The following is a 16,912-nucleotide window of genomic DNA, read 5'->3' on the forward strand; positions in this document are numbered from 1 at the left end:
TCAGAAATTAGCTATTCTTTCTCTTTTGATTTATACAGTATTTCTTTTTCATTAACATCAGCTAATCTGAAGGAGATATGAAACACGGTTAAGGTATGAAGACATTTTGCTAAAAAAGAAGGAAGCCACTCAGGGCCCCTCAGATCTTGTTCAGCTCCAAGAAGCTCTTAAGATGTTTCCAAACAAATGGGTATCAGTGAATACGTGCAGCTGCAGTCAGTGATTTTCACAGAGTGTTTAAAAGCATCCTCCTTTCTGTATAAACACTTATTTTACAAACTATATGTCTATACGAAGGCTAGAGCTCAAAGAAACATCATATAAAGTGACAGAAGAGCTAAAACTTAGGAACATCTACACCTAGATTTTCTGCTTGAATTAGGTGGATGTATATGCTTAATACTCTACTACCTGGCGGGGTTCATGCTTCAGAGGTGTATCTAAAGTAAAGTTACCTAAAGTAACTTACAGTTAAAAGAAATTTTGAATTTAGAAGGCCACAGTGAATGACCTACTGTGATGAGGAGTGGAAGAAAGAGGGCGACTTTCAGTCTGCTCCTAAGTGAGGAATAAACTCAACTGCTCAACTTCCCGTCTGTACTTGAACACCAACTGGTGTCTTGCTACAGTGCCTCAAAGATCTTCCCACAGAAGCATGACTTTGCTAGCATTTAGGCTGTTCAACTGCATTTTACTTCAGCTGAATGTAATTTGAAGAATATCTGCATCATCAACAACCAGATCGCCTGGTTGTCTGTAGCTTGCTGTTTAGGACCATTCGTATAGTCTTCTAACGTAGATCAAGCTCACCTGTGGAATGCAAAATTCTGAATATCTTTCATGTGTTATTTGACTGGTAGGCAGGCCTGGAGTGTATGCATCATCTAAACCAAATCATAGTCTTGAACATTATTACCTACAATAAGTATAAAGCAATCGTAATAAGTTCTACCTGTTTTTTGGTCATACTAACTGTGCTGATGCAAAACTGCGTGCAAGCATGCTTTTTTTTTCCTAGAAGAAAAAAATGCATTTTCAGCTCTATGAATATCTATAGGATCATATATATGTAGACTGCAATCTGCACAGCCCTTCCTGACATTCTCAGAAATAGATTCTTTATCATACTGACATTTAGAATTTTTTCCAAATATCCAAACAACCTCATCTGCTACAAAGTGAACTAATTCCTTCTCATCAACCAAACAGAAAAGGCTCTAATATTTCTTGTATACTGTAGGCAATTCATACTTCCTCTTTTCCACTGTTTTTCTCTAAACTAAATAACACACATACTATATTGCACTTTGCCTTCCCCTCTTGCCCTTCTCTTAGACACCTCTGTATCTTTCTCAAAGGTTTGTTTCCAAAACTGGACATTGTACACAGTATGAACATCAGCTTATGCAGTGAATCAAAAACAGCACTGAAATCTCTAATCAACTTTCTAGTTGAACTTCCAATCAATGTTTTAATGAAATTCAACTTTTCTGTAATTAACTACAAAATGTGATTGAAATGTATAATGCTGAATGCTTCTTTCTCCCACAGTGACTCAGTAAACTCCATGTTTTATGTTTAATAGGCTTTTTTTTCCCCTCAAGCAGTATTTCTGTTTATTTTCATTGACAGAGTAGGATACATACAAATGCTCAATATCCTCATTTGTGAAGCAGAGTATTACCAATGATGAGAGAACTGAATGCAGATGAAGTTTACAGAGTCCAGACAGCTCAAGCTGATACCTCAAATGGAAAAAGAAAAAAAAGAAAAAACACCCTACCCTGATAATTAAACACATTTGATAAAATTCAGATATTAATCCCAAAACCCCACAATGCTATCAGTACAGAGTCTCATTTCAGTGTAAAGCCACACTTTCAGCCCTGCAGAAAAATCATCCATTTGATAGCTTTCTGTGATAACAGAAGAGACGTTCTGTCTGCAATGGAGCTAGAAGTGACAAACAACAAGGAAGATGCCAATACACTCTAGAAAACTCTATCAAACAGCTAATTCTCACAAGAGGTGGACACCACTCAAAATGCATTTTACATAATGTATTAAGCCACCCTAATATAAAAACAAACTTTTTGTGATACTATGCTCTGGGTATGTATTATACTATATTTCTACCTCAACTGCTAGCCTGCTATTAATGTGATTTCCTGTTAAAAGTATACACTAATTATGTATTTGCATGCTAATGAACCTAAAACCTTTTGCACCCACTTTGTTAAACTACTTTATTAATGTCATACATTACAAATGCAAGGCAAACCTTTAGAGTGATAGACTCGCTCACAGAGACAGCACCAGAATTTCTGATTACAAAGAAAAGAGACAGTTGATCTACGAAGTGAACAAACACCAAAGAAATCCTAAACTATAGATATTAAACTGTCAAGAGGAGGAACATTCTTATTTCAGCTTTCACTACAGGTCAAAATTTTAGCCAAGTTCTCTAAAGCTTTTAACTAAGCTTCATTTTATTTCAGAAAAGGTTAAACCATATTTCCAACTGACACTGTAATTCCTCAGCCCCATACTGTCCTTTTGCATTCCTCCTGCATCACAAAGGATTCAGAAACCATGGCACCTTAAGAGTCAGCTACAAAAGACTGGGCTGAACAATACAGCCTTACTTGGAAAGTTTCTTTACTTTTGAAGATTCATTCATGCCATTACACATTTTGCAAGATCTCTTAACAAGTACTCAGCAGTAAACGGTAAGAATGTCCACTTGGAAAGACAAAACCAAGTATATATACCTCTAATGGGGGTTGCCCAAAGAAGCTATGGATACCCCATCCATATAGGGTGGTGTTCAAGGCCCTCTTGGATGGGGCCTTGGGCAGCTTGATCTACTGGGTGGCAACCCAGTCCATGGCAGGGGATTAGAACTTGATGTGCTTTAAGGTCCCTTCCAATCTAAGCCACTCTATGACTCTGTGATTCCAGAAAGAAGTATTTCTTGCATTCAACAGTCCTTGAGAACTAGCAGATGCTTTCTGACTTTATTCCATCTTTCAAAGTGAGTGATAAAAAGGGCACTTTGCAGTCACTTAAGCTTCTATGGTACAAGCAACAGAAAAACACTGGATTTATTTTGTAGATTACAATAATCTATTACAACATTCTTCTTGTAAGTTATGGTCAGGGAAGGAAGCTAGAAGATGTTAATCATTTTTGTAAATGGTAAAGAAGGAAAACCATCATTCAACACAAAACACAAGCCATCCTATCTAACGGGTGCACAGGTGCAAAACCAAAACAGGGTAGCATAGAAGCCCACTTGAAGGGCAAAACAACACATAGTTATCAAAGGGAAAATAAAACACCTCAAAGACAAAATTTGGTTGAAAATGAAGTATTTTGAGTTAGCCTTGATTTTGACACTTAGAAAGTAATTACTAAAAATATACTTATTGCATTCAGTCTCAAGCAACAATTAATTGTACTTATCCACTGTACTTCCATTAATAACCAAAAATTAAACACTGTATGTAGAAATTTTCCAAGAATGCATGTATGTGCACATGTATGTCATTTATCAATGTGGCAAAAAAAATTCTGCATCTACCTCAATTACTAAAAATCCCTTGTAACTGAAACAAGATGTCAAATACGTTCTATTTTCTGCTCCTTTTCAACAACTACTAAAGAATGTGTGCTGCTAGCATAAGTGCCCATTATGTTAGGACCAACTGTGGAGTGCGCTATCACTCTTGTTGAGGAGATGTAAATTTTTCCCCTTCTTCCCTTTCTTCCACAATAGTTAGTATACTTGTGTATATTAGCAAGCAAATTTTCAGCCAGTACTAAAGTTAACTGGAGGAAAAAAACGAAAGTTTGACAAAAGTTCAAGTCTTGTTCAGAGCTCATGAGATTGAAGTTTATTTTAGATGAAGATATCATACTAAGATGAAGAGCACTAGTCTTCCAGTCTTCCATGAGGAAAAAAAGATCATATGCTTGTACACTCAAAATAACTAGTGGAAAAATAAATGAATATCAGCTGTATTTAAAGTCAACTGGCAATAACAATTAGTTAGTAATCTACTAATTTCTATGTGGTTCAATTTTTAACAAAGAGGAATGACTTCATATATACTCTTTCTCCACAGAAATACCAGCATGCACAATCTGTTTCCTCTGATGAATGCTCTTTGTTCCCTTTACCGTAAATGCTCACTTGGTGTTAGTCTATGATCAGAAGTAGGCAGAAAACATGGTTTTAATAATACGTGCCTGTATTGAAGTCTAGCAGCTTGGCAAGCATATTATCATTAAGGCAGTAAGTGAACTTCATCATAATACTACTGATAGATATTACAGAACTACTCACAATGATATCATGAAGTTTTTCTTTGTTTAGCAATAAGAGCCAGATACTCACAAAGAAGGGTCCTGGACCAGATCTTTAAGGTTTATCCCACTACGATCCTCGGCAAGGTTCCTGAAGCAACTGTCACTCACTAAAAAAAATAGAAATAAAATTAAAACAAAACAAAACAAAACAGAGAAACAAGAGGTGGAAATTTAAAAATGAAATATGGCTCTATTGATTAGTTAATAAAGCTTTTTGGTGTTAAGTGTAATCTGACATTCACATATAAGGTCTGATTTTCAGTGACATTTCAACAAATTTTAAGGTAAATCATCTCAATGGAAAGTGATAAACAGTCTATCACAATATACAAAGAAATAAATGGTTACAAGTTGGTGTCCTTAAGACTTCTACATCTCTGGGTAAAGCAAGTCTTAAACATGACACTGTATGTGCAGATATTGATACCACCTAAGAGGAGAACCCTTAATCATGGACAGCACTGTATTCTTTAGCTAATCAGAAGGAGTGAGTTGCTATGTTTTTAATCAACATACAAAGTTCAATAGCTATAATTACTGAAAAAAATTAAAGAAATTGCAAAAAAAAGTGTAAAAGATATTAATGTATCTTGGTTTCTTTGCTACATTAAAAAAATGTGGTGATTATGCTCTGAAACTCCTTTATGTTTGCTAATTACCTCACCACAGGTATTCTTTTCAAACATGTACCCACTTCTCTCAATGGGACAGTCAATTTGTGAGGTGGAAATGAAGTTGTAGCATAAGCACAGTAATAAATCAGCATCAGTTCAAAGGAATTATAGGTTTTTATGACTACACCAAGACTTTCTGAAGAACAGAGGTTGTGACCTGACAAAAATCAATGTAAAGATTAGTTTCCCCTAGTTATCAAGATAACCTGCCAAACTAAGCTCATAAGAAATGCAATACTGCTCGATTTCTGATTTAGAACGCAGCCTCACTTACAGTTGATGAAAGGGAATGCATTTAAAACCATCTGCAGAAGCATGTGTTCCTACTGCTCTCTAAATGCGAGAGACTCTCTCTGATTTACATCTATGAGTATTCATGTGCACCATCAACATCGTAAAAAATGCACATCGTTCCTAAAATATGTTCTTTATTTGCAGAGTAAAATGCACACTGTGAGAGCCCTACCCCCTGCTGCCTACACACCTCAGCAGCCCACAGTCTGTCAGGCTGCTGATAAAACAGAGAAGCTGGAGGAAAGGCCTCCAAGAAGGGGCTGGGGTATCTGGGAGCAAGTGACAACTACAACTCTCTCACAGCTAACAGTACATGGCAGTAACTTCAAGGTTTACCCTCTCTGCACTTCAACACTGTAACAACCAGGGGTCCCAGAAAGCCCCTCAGGACACTCCACACTAGAGCCACCAAGAGGCTCTTGTCTTTGAGGCAACTGCCACACATCTTCAGTCGAACAGCAGCTGCTGATCCAGCAGCACGTCCAGGACCCCTGGCTCATTCCCCCAGAGGCAATCTCTACACTAATGTGAAATTTAACTACAGTGAGCCAGCAAGAGCAACGTAGGGCAGCAAAGATCCCCTCGAACACCTCGGGCCTTCAGAAATCTTTAATTTCCTTGTCCACTACTGCATTTGAAAAATCTCAAACTGCTGAGCTAAAGGAGCAAGTTGGAGATCAGCAGAATCACAAACAGCCTACACTGTAGATTGTATGTTTCAAGAACAGTCCCATAAGCTAAGAGGTCTAGCTTGTATTTGTCTCTTGTAAAGTTCAGCAATGTGAGGAAGCACTATATTCTGACTGCTGGTTAAATCCTACGTGATTGATGTATTGATGTGCCTCTACACAGCACAAATAACAATGGTGGTCAATAATGTTTTTTTCCACTACTGACAATTCAAGCATTTCTAAAGCATTAAAGATTTAATCTAAATGTGATGCATTTTTTCTACTGTTTTCTCCATATCCCCACATTGAAAGAAATCAACTGAAGACAGATGACAACTGATCTAAAAATTTCCTTAAAAGTGACAAAAAAGTAACAACATAAAATTATTTTATCAGTAAAAGTGCCCATTATTTCTGTATATAATTCAAGCACTTTATAAAAAAAAGCTGTATCTGAAATAAACATTTAAAATGAAAGCCTAGATTTGACATTGGCTGTCTTTTTCTTACTTATCTATGCTTAGTGATTATATTATATATAATACCATTTTCATGAATGAAGATGGAAAGCTTTAAGCTTCCCTTCAGTTGGCAAAGTTAGTTGAAAAGACTAACTCAACATGAATCAAGTATCTGCACACTTCAAAACAGGTTTCAATTGTATTTCCTCTTTTTCTTTTTTTATTGCAGTAGAGTCAGAACACCAAGAAGCTGCTAATTTGCAAACAAGCTTTTTCTTAGTCTATCAGTCAGAATCAAAAAACATTGATGCCTCAACTAATTTCAGAGATTTCTAAACCACTTTCAAGAATCAAGTTCCAACATTTTGGAAAACATTCACCAAAATAAAGTTTCTGAAAAACAACATTTGACTATAATCTCTAGTTAAATCTCTGGCATTGACAGCAACAGGAGAGCTTCCAGCATATGAAATAACTCAGCAGAACAGTGCCGGACTAACAGACCTCATAGGAATGCTTTGGAGCACTTCGCCGACCTGCATAATAGCAAAGTCACACTCCCTCACACCCTTGCAAACTCCAGCACAGAGGTAAAAACAAATGTTCACAGTAAACATGGGGTTGAAACAATCAACCAAAGTGGTTAATGCATTTCTCAGTGCTTAGGAAACTGGAAATCAACACTACATCTGTTTTTTAAAATGCTATCCTCTGATGGAAATGCAAGCTTAAAGAAGACAGCAGGCAAAACTGTGTTTGATGGTATAGCTGAAAGGTCAGAATGATCAGGCATGATCAAGAGTGCTTAAGGGTCTGAAGGGAAAAAAAAAAAGGCAGGAGGAAACTGCATCACTGCCACAAATTGTACCACATACACAAAGGGCGCATCTAGCTTCTTGTGTCTAAAGAGCAATAGGAGAGAATTTTGCATGCAACATTTGAATGAACACACAGCCTAAGATTTTATTGCCTTGTTTCAAAATTTAAATTATCATTTTTATTTTTTTAAGTCCCCAAAGTTTGTAAAAGCAGTTATTTTATGCAGTGTTCATTTCAGATTTAAGTAGTTCTGTCCAAAAATTTTTGAATGTATGAACAAGATCTAAATTTGCCTATTTAAGCACCATTGCAAGAACTTTTAACCATTAAACATAACAAAAAGATTGTTTCTTAGGTTTTAGAATGTGAAAGGCGACTGTTTTTTTCTCAGACGTCAGAATATCTTTCCGTAAAAGCGTATTCCCCTGCAGACACAGAATTCCTGTCCTAGAATACCTTATGAATGTAAAGATGGATGCTTCTACCATTAAAACACATTTAAGGCATCTTGCCTGCCCAATGAACAGGAACATCAGAGATGAATATCCTGCCTGAACCCTTATTTCTCTGCTACTGTCATTTTTTTCAAGTGACTGCATGTCAAACAGAAAACATACATAAAAACAAATGGCATATTAGAGAAATTTTGTAGCACCTTCACCAGATCTATTGCAGAAGATAGAAAATTAATTATAAGAGCATACTACTTGCATCTCTGCACACAAATCTTTCTGACATTTTTATAGAATGAAAGCAACTGCTTGTCTGCCTGCAAATTGCAAATGCTTCTAACTGCTACAAAAATATGTTGTCTGTGAGTGGCAAAAACAATGCAGGCTGGTTTCCTGAGAACTCACTATTGGCCAGTGGGAATCCTTATTGTAAGAAACAACATGAATCATAAGAGTCATCTGAGTTGGAAGAGACCCTTAAAGATCAGCTAGTCCAATTCCCATGCAATGAACAGGGACACCTACAACTAGATCAGGGTGCTCAGAGACTGGGCCATCCAGACCTGAGTGTCTCTGAGGATAGGACATGCACCACCGCTCTGAGCAACCTACGCCAATGCCTTACCACCCTTTGTTGTATCACTGAATGGTTTGGGTTGGAAGGGACCTTTAACATCATCTAGTTCAAACCCCCCTGCTATAGGCAGGGGTATCATCCATTAGACCAGGTTGCTCAAAAGCCCCATCCAGCCTGGCCTTGAAGGCCTCCAGGGTGGGGGGCATCCACAACCGCTCTAGGCAACCTGTTCCAGTATCTCAGCACCTTCACAGTAAAGAATTTATTCTGAATATCTAGTCTAAATCTACCTTCTTCCAGTTAAAAGCCATTTCCCCCTGTCCTGTCGCTACATGCCCTCATAAAAAGTCCCTCCCCAGCTTTCCTATAGGCCCCCTTCAGGTACTGGAAGGCCACTATAAGGTCCCCCCAGAACTTCTCTGGGCTGAAGTTCTCCTGGGCCCACTGCTCACGCCTGTCTAGGTCTCTATGGACAGCATTCCATCTCTCAGGCATGTTGACTACACCACACAGCTTGGTGTCATTCACAAACTTGCTGAGGGTGCACCCAATCCCACTGTAGATGTCATTAATGACTCTCATTACTGATCTCCACTCAGACATTAAATCACCACCACTTTCTGGGTACAATCTCACAACCAGTTTCTAACATGTGATAGGAAAACAAAGGAAAATAAATACTACTTTCATAAGCTATAAGATGAACTTTACAGATGAAAGATATTACACTGCTGAAATTAGCCCGTTTGAAATAAAAAAGCTCCAGCTCAGTGATGTTAATTTTCCCTGGGCATTCAGAACTAGCTGTATTATCAAGATTAGATGCAATTTCAACTCATATATTATAATCCACTCCCAAATACAAATTCTCAGTAGACAAGAGCAAGAATAAAGTCATTTTAGCCTAGTTAATTGAATGCACCAAAATCTACCCAACACAAGTGTTCTCTGCCACATCAGCAACGCCACTACAAGATAGTTATTCATACCCAAGGCTGGCAGAGCAAATAAACGATCAGTTGTCATTTCACAGATTTTAGCACAAAAGTAATGTAATGATTAGTTGGACTCTCTGCATACATCTAGCATTCACACCTGATAAGTGTTTCTGGCATGTGCTTTGGTTTTCACAGTTTTTGTCATACACTGATACTACATGTTTTCTGTATTAAATTATGTTTTGCAAAAATATTTTTTCAAGAAGACACCTTTAAGGACATCCCACAGCAGGCTTTTCAAGCTACACGTCATTGGATTGCAGAGCAGAACAAGTCTTCTTTCCCTTCCTTTCAGATGAAATACTGTAAAGTGCCAAAGACTGACAGAGATTGACAAAGTACTACTACTACTATAAAAAAAAAAGGAGCTCATTTTCCGGAAGAACAGCAGATGAGAAATGTTCAGGTGACCTGGTGAAAAATGGGGTGATAATAAACCAGAAATAATTTGAAACATTAAAAAAAAAGAGAGAATGTGAATTTTTTTTCCAGAAAACACAAGGAAGAAATAACAGCACCTGTAAGCTAAATGCAAAGAAGGGCTACTAAAATGAAGACATCTTAAAGAAGATGAAAAAAGCCTCCTTGATACGTTTAGCAAAATGAAAGTACCATACGTTTGTAGTTGATGTGTTCATATAAACACATCAGCAGAATAAACATAAAGAGATAAAGGATGGTGTTGTGCAGGAAAAAATAATATAAGGGGGGGCTGAAACCTCATGAATTAATTTTTCTGTGCAGCAAAGAAGTTGCCCAAACTGGCAATAAACAGATTAACAATAAACACAGGAGACCAGCTACATCACAGTTTCTAATGCTGTAAAATTTATGTTAGAGCTTCTCTGAAGGCTATGAACCTCTAAATCCCCTCTCCTCCCCACCAAGGTTTCTCACATTTTCTAGCAGCAATTAAATAGGCTATTTTTTCCATTAATCTAATGGATTATGGCTCTTTCAAATCTTTTATTGCTTGGATTTCACAATATTTGTGTGGCCTTAAGACTTTAAATTCTGTATTGGGTTTTAATCTAATCTTCATTTAATGTCTAATAAGCCTGAACTTAAACACACTGTCTTCTGTAAAATGAAGAGGTGAATTTCAGAAGGAAAGCCTCAAGCCATTAGGGACATTCAAATCTTTGGAGATGTCACATTATCAATATCTGTAATTGTTCGCACTCAATAAAAAAATTAAATTCCTTGAAGCGATGAATATTGAATTCTTGATGGAATGCTTCTTTTTGGACTCATTACTTTTCATTGGAAATTAGCTGTTCTCAACAAGCACTTCCAATAGGAAGATTTTGTTGCCCTCTCTTTGGCTGTAAACTGCAAAAAAAAAAAAAAAAATTCTAGGAAGGGGAGGAAAAAGATAAAAGGTCAGCACATATAAGAAAGGGAAAGGAAGAGTTAGAAACACATCCGAGGACCAACCCCCCTTCCCCCAAGCACAGATCTGAAGGCAGCAATACCATACCAGGGCCAACCTGGACACAGTAGGACCAGCATAGAGGCACAACCTGAGCAGCCCTCAATATACTCAAATGCCACTATCTAAGCCTAGGTCATGAAATACCAGTCAGATAAAATACATAAAGTTAGCTGAGATGTATCTAATACAATGCTTTTAAGAGACAAATCATGCACCACATTAAAAGTATGTATTACTTTAAAATCTTCTTTCCTTAATTGCAGGTCTTCAGGTGTTTTTTGTTTTTTTTTTTCTTTTGGTGAAACAGCAAATGGGAATGCCCTCCTGCTCTGTACAGCTCTCACCCAGGAGGGCTGGAGCCCACGGAGCACTACCTCCAAGTTTCTGTCTGTGAACATTCTTCCATGTTTTCAAACTCTTAGCTGTCTATTTGTTCTGTATTCTGAGCTGTTGGATATTAGCCATGCTCAAAATTGCATTCCTTATTAATTACAATGAAATTAGAATCACTAAAGCAGCAAGCAGCTAAGATTATTCCTCCCATTTATTTTAGCTACCTAAACATGATTTTTTGTCATAAGCATGCTGCTCATTTACCTTAGTCTCCTTACAGTGACTCACAGCCTTTTTCTATTCCCAACTACATGTTTGCAATGTACAAATGTTGTCATCTTAGTGCTGTCCCACAGTATCTTTTTTCCTTTTATTTTTTTTTAACCCTTCAACAGAAAATACTTTTCTCTGGAGATAATCTTGCCTGATATTTGACTGCTTACACTTAGCCTTTAATTCCCCCTCTTGGCTGATTCCAAATCTTTGACAATATTTCACTCTCAGCCTGCAGCAAGCAACAAAATGGAGAAGTCTTTAAAACCTATACAGCCTGTCAGCTCTAATATGCTGGTTTATCCTGGCAATCAAGTCAATCTGCTGTCAGGACTGCAGCATGACATTTTGGCATCTGTAGGAGAATAACACCCCTTTGTAAACACCTATACCTCTAACCTCTGTTTCGATTTCCAGCAGCTCAAAAGTAACACAGCAGTCTCCATATTTGTAGCAAGGAGCAATCAGAGGCAGCCCAGCACGCCCAGGTGAGGCAACAGCTCCAGACAGCAGCACAGGTTTGAGGAGGTGCTCATCATCTGAGCACAGAGAGACAGCATTCCCTACAAATGTTGACCCCTGATCCACCAGGTGGCTTGGTGCTCTTGCCTGCTGGCACGGTGCTGTACTTGGGACTGCAGACTCTGGCATGCTCACATGCAGTGTACGTGCAGCTCTCTCCATCATGAAGCCTGCATAGGTTGTCACCTGGGCTCATCTGATAGACCTATAGCAGTGGCAAGTAGAGTAACATTTGCTTGTGACCCTCCAGGAATTCATTTAAAAAAAATAAAAAAGGCAGTCTTACAATTTACAGATACACATGAAAAGCATGTTTGGTATGCAGTTTTCATGAATTCCCATTTTTCACTACTTATTTGTGTGTATCTGCAGAAATAGATTACAAAATCGTAGCATATATTGTAAATCAACTGTGCTAAATTCTTGCTAATTACTCTCCTCAGAGAGAACCACTCACATAAAACCTTAAGCAGGAGGAATTGAGCGAGAATGAGAAATGGAACAGATTTTATCTCAGGAAAAAAAATGGCATTCAGTGTTTCAAAAAGTATTAATCAAATAAAAATTAATAGTTCTCATCACTGGGGAAAAGAGATTCTTTGTAGTACTGCTGACTGCAGAAACAATAAAACAAGGACTACACCTCACATTTATGAACAAATCCCAATTTAAGCTTTCCAAAAATATAATATCTTTTCCAAAGAAAGACCTTTGTATTCTAACATTTTTCCTCTCTTAATTCTGACTCTACAGAAATAAATACATGTATACAAATATAAAATTGTATCTAATGTCTATAAAATGATCCTTAGTGGAGGTCAAGACTCTGGAGGTCTCCCCCAGTAACCTGATCTTAGCAGACTTGCTGTGTGCAGGGGAACGGACTAGCTGACCTTCCAACCTCAATTATTCTATGATTCTATAAGCAGGCTTCTGTTTCATATTTAATGTAAGATTTAATGTAAAAATTTGGCTTCTAAAACAGAGAAAGAAAAGCCATTGGATACCATTAGCATTTATAGCCTCTAGCTACATTGTGCAAGATAATCAACAAGCTGAGAACTCGTATGAATTTCCTACTAAAGTAATTTTTAAGACCTGCCTTGCTTTTAGAACAGCCAGCAGAAGCATTGCCTTCCTTTCAGAATTGCTGTTTTCAGGCAACCATCACATTTTATAGTGATGCATAAAACCAAACCAAGCAGGAAGGCCTACAGAATGCAAGTACAGAAACTGTCAGATGTTAAAAACAGGTGGATGGTAAGCTACTGCATAAATTAAGATTCTATAAATAGCATTCTAAAAGATTTTCTAAACATGCTAAATGTACTTTGCCACAAATGGGGTGCCATAATATTTTCTAAAACATCTGAAAGACAGTAAATCTATTTAAAAAGGCAACCAAGCACAAAGTACTGTACAGAAACCACAGCGTTATTGAGAACTCTTTAAGTACTGGGATTACCTCTAGTTATAAAGGCATTCAAGCACCAGGATATTTCCAGTTCTTCTTATTAATTTCTACTGGAAAATAACTGAGGATTTTGATAATAAAATGAGCGACTCTTCTCTTGAATATTTCTTCTTCCTTATGCAAGTGCATTTTGTTCCCCCATTTTGTCTACTGCATTTTCTCCTTTGCATTTTAAATACCTAGAAGACATCTATGAAGAAAAATGAAGCTAGCATACAGACTTTAATTTCAGGCTTCTCATTCCCTGTATTGTCAGTACAGAGCTCTTTCCTCCCTTTGGTCTCCGTGTTCTCTTCTGCATGCACCTCTTGAGGGATCAGAGGATGCAACCACCAATATAGGTGTGTCGTGGCTGCTAAAGGACCTCTTCTTCTGAACAGGCAGAGTCAGGCTGGGAAGGGGTTGTAGAGGGTATCTGAACTCCTCCTGTTCAGCAGACCGTAAACTCTTATTTCAGCCCAGTAGTTTGCAAAATTGTTAAAACAGTTGGAAGGTTTTATCTTTGTTTTGAAGAAATGGCAGTTTGTGGCATTCCCATTTAATTTGTGAGTATTTCACCAAGGTGTAAGATGGCACTTCTGCTCATCAGCTCAGAACAGTTCTAAATGCCACCTTAAAGAGAATTATCACACAACACTGTCAGCTGTTACCATGCTACAGTGAGGATTTTTTTCCATGAAAACAATGATGCCGATGACCAAGATCTGCATTTCATCTCCTTATGATCTGTATTTTGATGTGTTTTATGCTTTCTGCTGAGCCTATTTGCAACAGCCTAAACTGAGAGGATGATTTGTGATTTCCTCACTGTGTTTTAGAATGGCTTCCAATATTCAGTATTCCAAGGAAAAAGAGGAATTCCTTCCAAATCAGTCAATATGTGGATTTGCAATAACAAGTCTGCCTTAACACTTTTTACATAGTGGTAAGATATGTAAGATTTCATAGGTTGAATTGATAGCTAAAGCCGCTGTCAAAAAAGTCATCATCATCAAACCTGTAAGAAGTGCACTGCTGCTATATTCTCCTATATCAGGAGAGATACTAAAGACACAAATACAGCAAACAGTAAAACTAAAAAAAAAAAAATTCTCCAGTATCTGTACTACTGCAACAGAGCCAAATGGCCTCAAAAGCAATGGACACATCTGGTTAAAACTTTTATGGGTTCTGGAAGGATACTGCAACCAACATCAGCAACTACAGACTGGAAAAAAAAAAAAAAAAAGGCATTTCTGGGAAAAGATAGCAGAATTCAGCATGCTGCTTCTGATTTTAAACATACTGAAACCCAGCTATATCCTTCCTGAACAATTTAATGAACTAAGTGTATCTCATCTCACACACTGTGCTCAAAGATGTTCTGCAGTGCAAGGATGACACACATTTTTCTATGCCATTGATGTCATTCAAGACAATTAATTCTTTGACCGATTTGCAGGTTTTGTTCCTCTGAAATTAAAAAAAAAAAATCAGAAAAAATTCTACTAGCATCAAACCTAAAACCTTCCTACTAGTCAACAGTGAAGAAAATGCAAGAAAGATTTTATAATTATATGTAAAAATACCTGCAGATAGCAAGTTTCTGCAGAAAGTATCGATCACTAATATCCTTTATATGGTCTAGGAATGATCCGCCCTAAGAATAAAGGAGGCTACAATACTGACTATTCACTGTCTCCTTAGAAATGTAAATACAGAGAAGAAAAATAAAGATCAAAAAGCATAAGAAAAGCTGATTTTTGCTCTTTATATAAACAAAGGAAAACAGCAAAATGCTTACATTTTTTTTCATAAAAAAGATTTGCAAGTGTAGCATTAGAATTGTTCCAAAGCCAACTTGTAAGCCAACAGAGACCTGAGGCCTACATCTGACTGCCTCAGGGGCTCCCCAACACTCCTCAGCACTGTCCACTACTCCTTGGAATATAGTTGCCATCTGAGGAATCCAGCCCAGTAGCCAGGGGAGCTGGACAAGATTTTGAAGTCTGTAAGACTTCCTGTATCTCCCCCACATCAGTTCTTACATACTGTAGCAAAGGTCTATTAAAACCCATCCAACCAAGTAAGACAAAATTGGCACTGCAACTCACTGCAACTTGCAATTGGAAGAAAAGTAACAGCATGTAAATGGCATTGTGTCACAGGTGCAGAGAAACCTAATTCTTTTAATACTTCCAGACAGTCTATAGAAGCAATAACCTTTAAACTTAGGCAGAAAATGCTAAGTATCTTAATCAAAATCTTAACCCCTCAGTTAAAGCTACCTATATAATTACTATTAAGCAACGGAAGTCCACACTTACATCTGCAGCAGTTCACTGAGAAGAGCCATTTGCTCCTCCAAAGAATTTTACCAGGAGTGAGAACCATTTAGGCATCTAAACTTCAAAAGCATCATTTATAAATCAAAACAGTGCATAAGGTTTTTGGCATTACTTCAACAGAAAAGGTCTGATTATTTCACATAGGTATTAAACACAAGAATTTTTAATTTCTTCAGCAAGGATGCCTGCTTTTCTATCCATCTCCCTGTGTCCAACTCTTATTCCCTTCCAAATACTTTTCTCTCATTTTGTTTTTTTCCTTTAACTTGATGACCAACTTCAAGCAAACTTTGCAAAATTGGAGATGTCATTACAGAAAATTAGATATGTCAAAAATAGTAAGATAATAAGAGAAAAATCAATGGTTGAAGACAGGAGAGGCAAATTAGTGCCCTTACAGAGATAAGGCTTTCAATCCATGCTATCCCATCAGCAGCAGTCAGACAAGAAACACACACATACACAGTCTCGTATCACTGCAAACAGGGGATGTAACTGGAATTACCTCCTGTATGATAGAGTGAAACACCTTTCAGTTTGCTAGCATAGTTATGATTTAGTATTTGACTAGCTCCAAGTGAAACAATATTTCAAAAAATATTTAAAAATTAAGCCAACAAAGCACAACAAAACAAGAATTCAGTGTTCAATATCACAAAATGTGTTGGCATAAATAAGAATTTCAAATTATTTAGTGCATGAAGATTCAAATAATGTACTTTAAAAAACAGGAGAGTATTAAAATGGGTTTAATTCAAAGGTTAGTTAAAATGTATTATGGATAATGAGAAAAATGCTAAACTGAGAGACAAGCAGTTCTATTTTGGGAAGTGAACAGATGGCTGTTCACCAAAGAGCAAACAGAAATCAAGAACAATATAAGGAGTCAGAGCAGGGGTGCTAGAACACAATATATAATGAGAGAACTCCGCTGTCTTATTCTACTGCATACACTTTCACATAAAGTCAACATACTAGGAACTTTGTTTTCTATTGGTTATTGTTATAAACTTAATAATTTCTTTGCTTATACCAGTAAAATTGAAACGAAATATTTTAAAGACTTGAGTTAGGATTAAGAAAGTTCTTATCCAAAAGCAGTCTTGTCATCAGTGACAAGTGGTCAGCTTTCTTTTAAGTTCAAGGAACAGGTCCTTTTAATAAACCATTTTCACTACAAGAGAAGTGCTAAAACTTCTCTACAGATCTTCCCCGTTTTTGTTTTTTTTTT

At 37.1% G+C, this 16,912-nt stretch overlaps 1 protein-coding gene across 32 annotated transcripts in view; it reads right to left on the minus strand.

Moving 5' to 3' along the window:
• Positions 1–16,912, minus strand: part of GPHN (gephyrin) — a 266,028-nt gene that overhangs the window by 182,025 nt on the left and 67,091 nt on the right. For all 32 annotated transcript variants that reach the window (NM_001031549.3, XM_040701116.2, XM_015287544.4 and 29 more), the window contains exon 2: positions 4,400–4,478. In NM_001031549.3, coding sequence (NP_001026720.3) covers positions 4,400–4,478 — 79 coding nt within the window. The remainder of the gene's footprint in view (positions 1–4,399; positions 4,479–16,912) is intronic.

The sequence above is a fragment of the Gallus gallus genome, chromosome 5 (assembly GCF_016699485.2).
Source record: "Gallus gallus isolate bGalGal1 chromosome 5, bGalGal1.mat.broiler.GRCg7b, whole genome shotgun sequence".
In the NCBI taxonomy this organism is placed as follows: domain Eukaryota; kingdom Metazoa; phylum Chordata; class Aves; order Galliformes; family Phasianidae; genus Gallus; species Gallus gallus.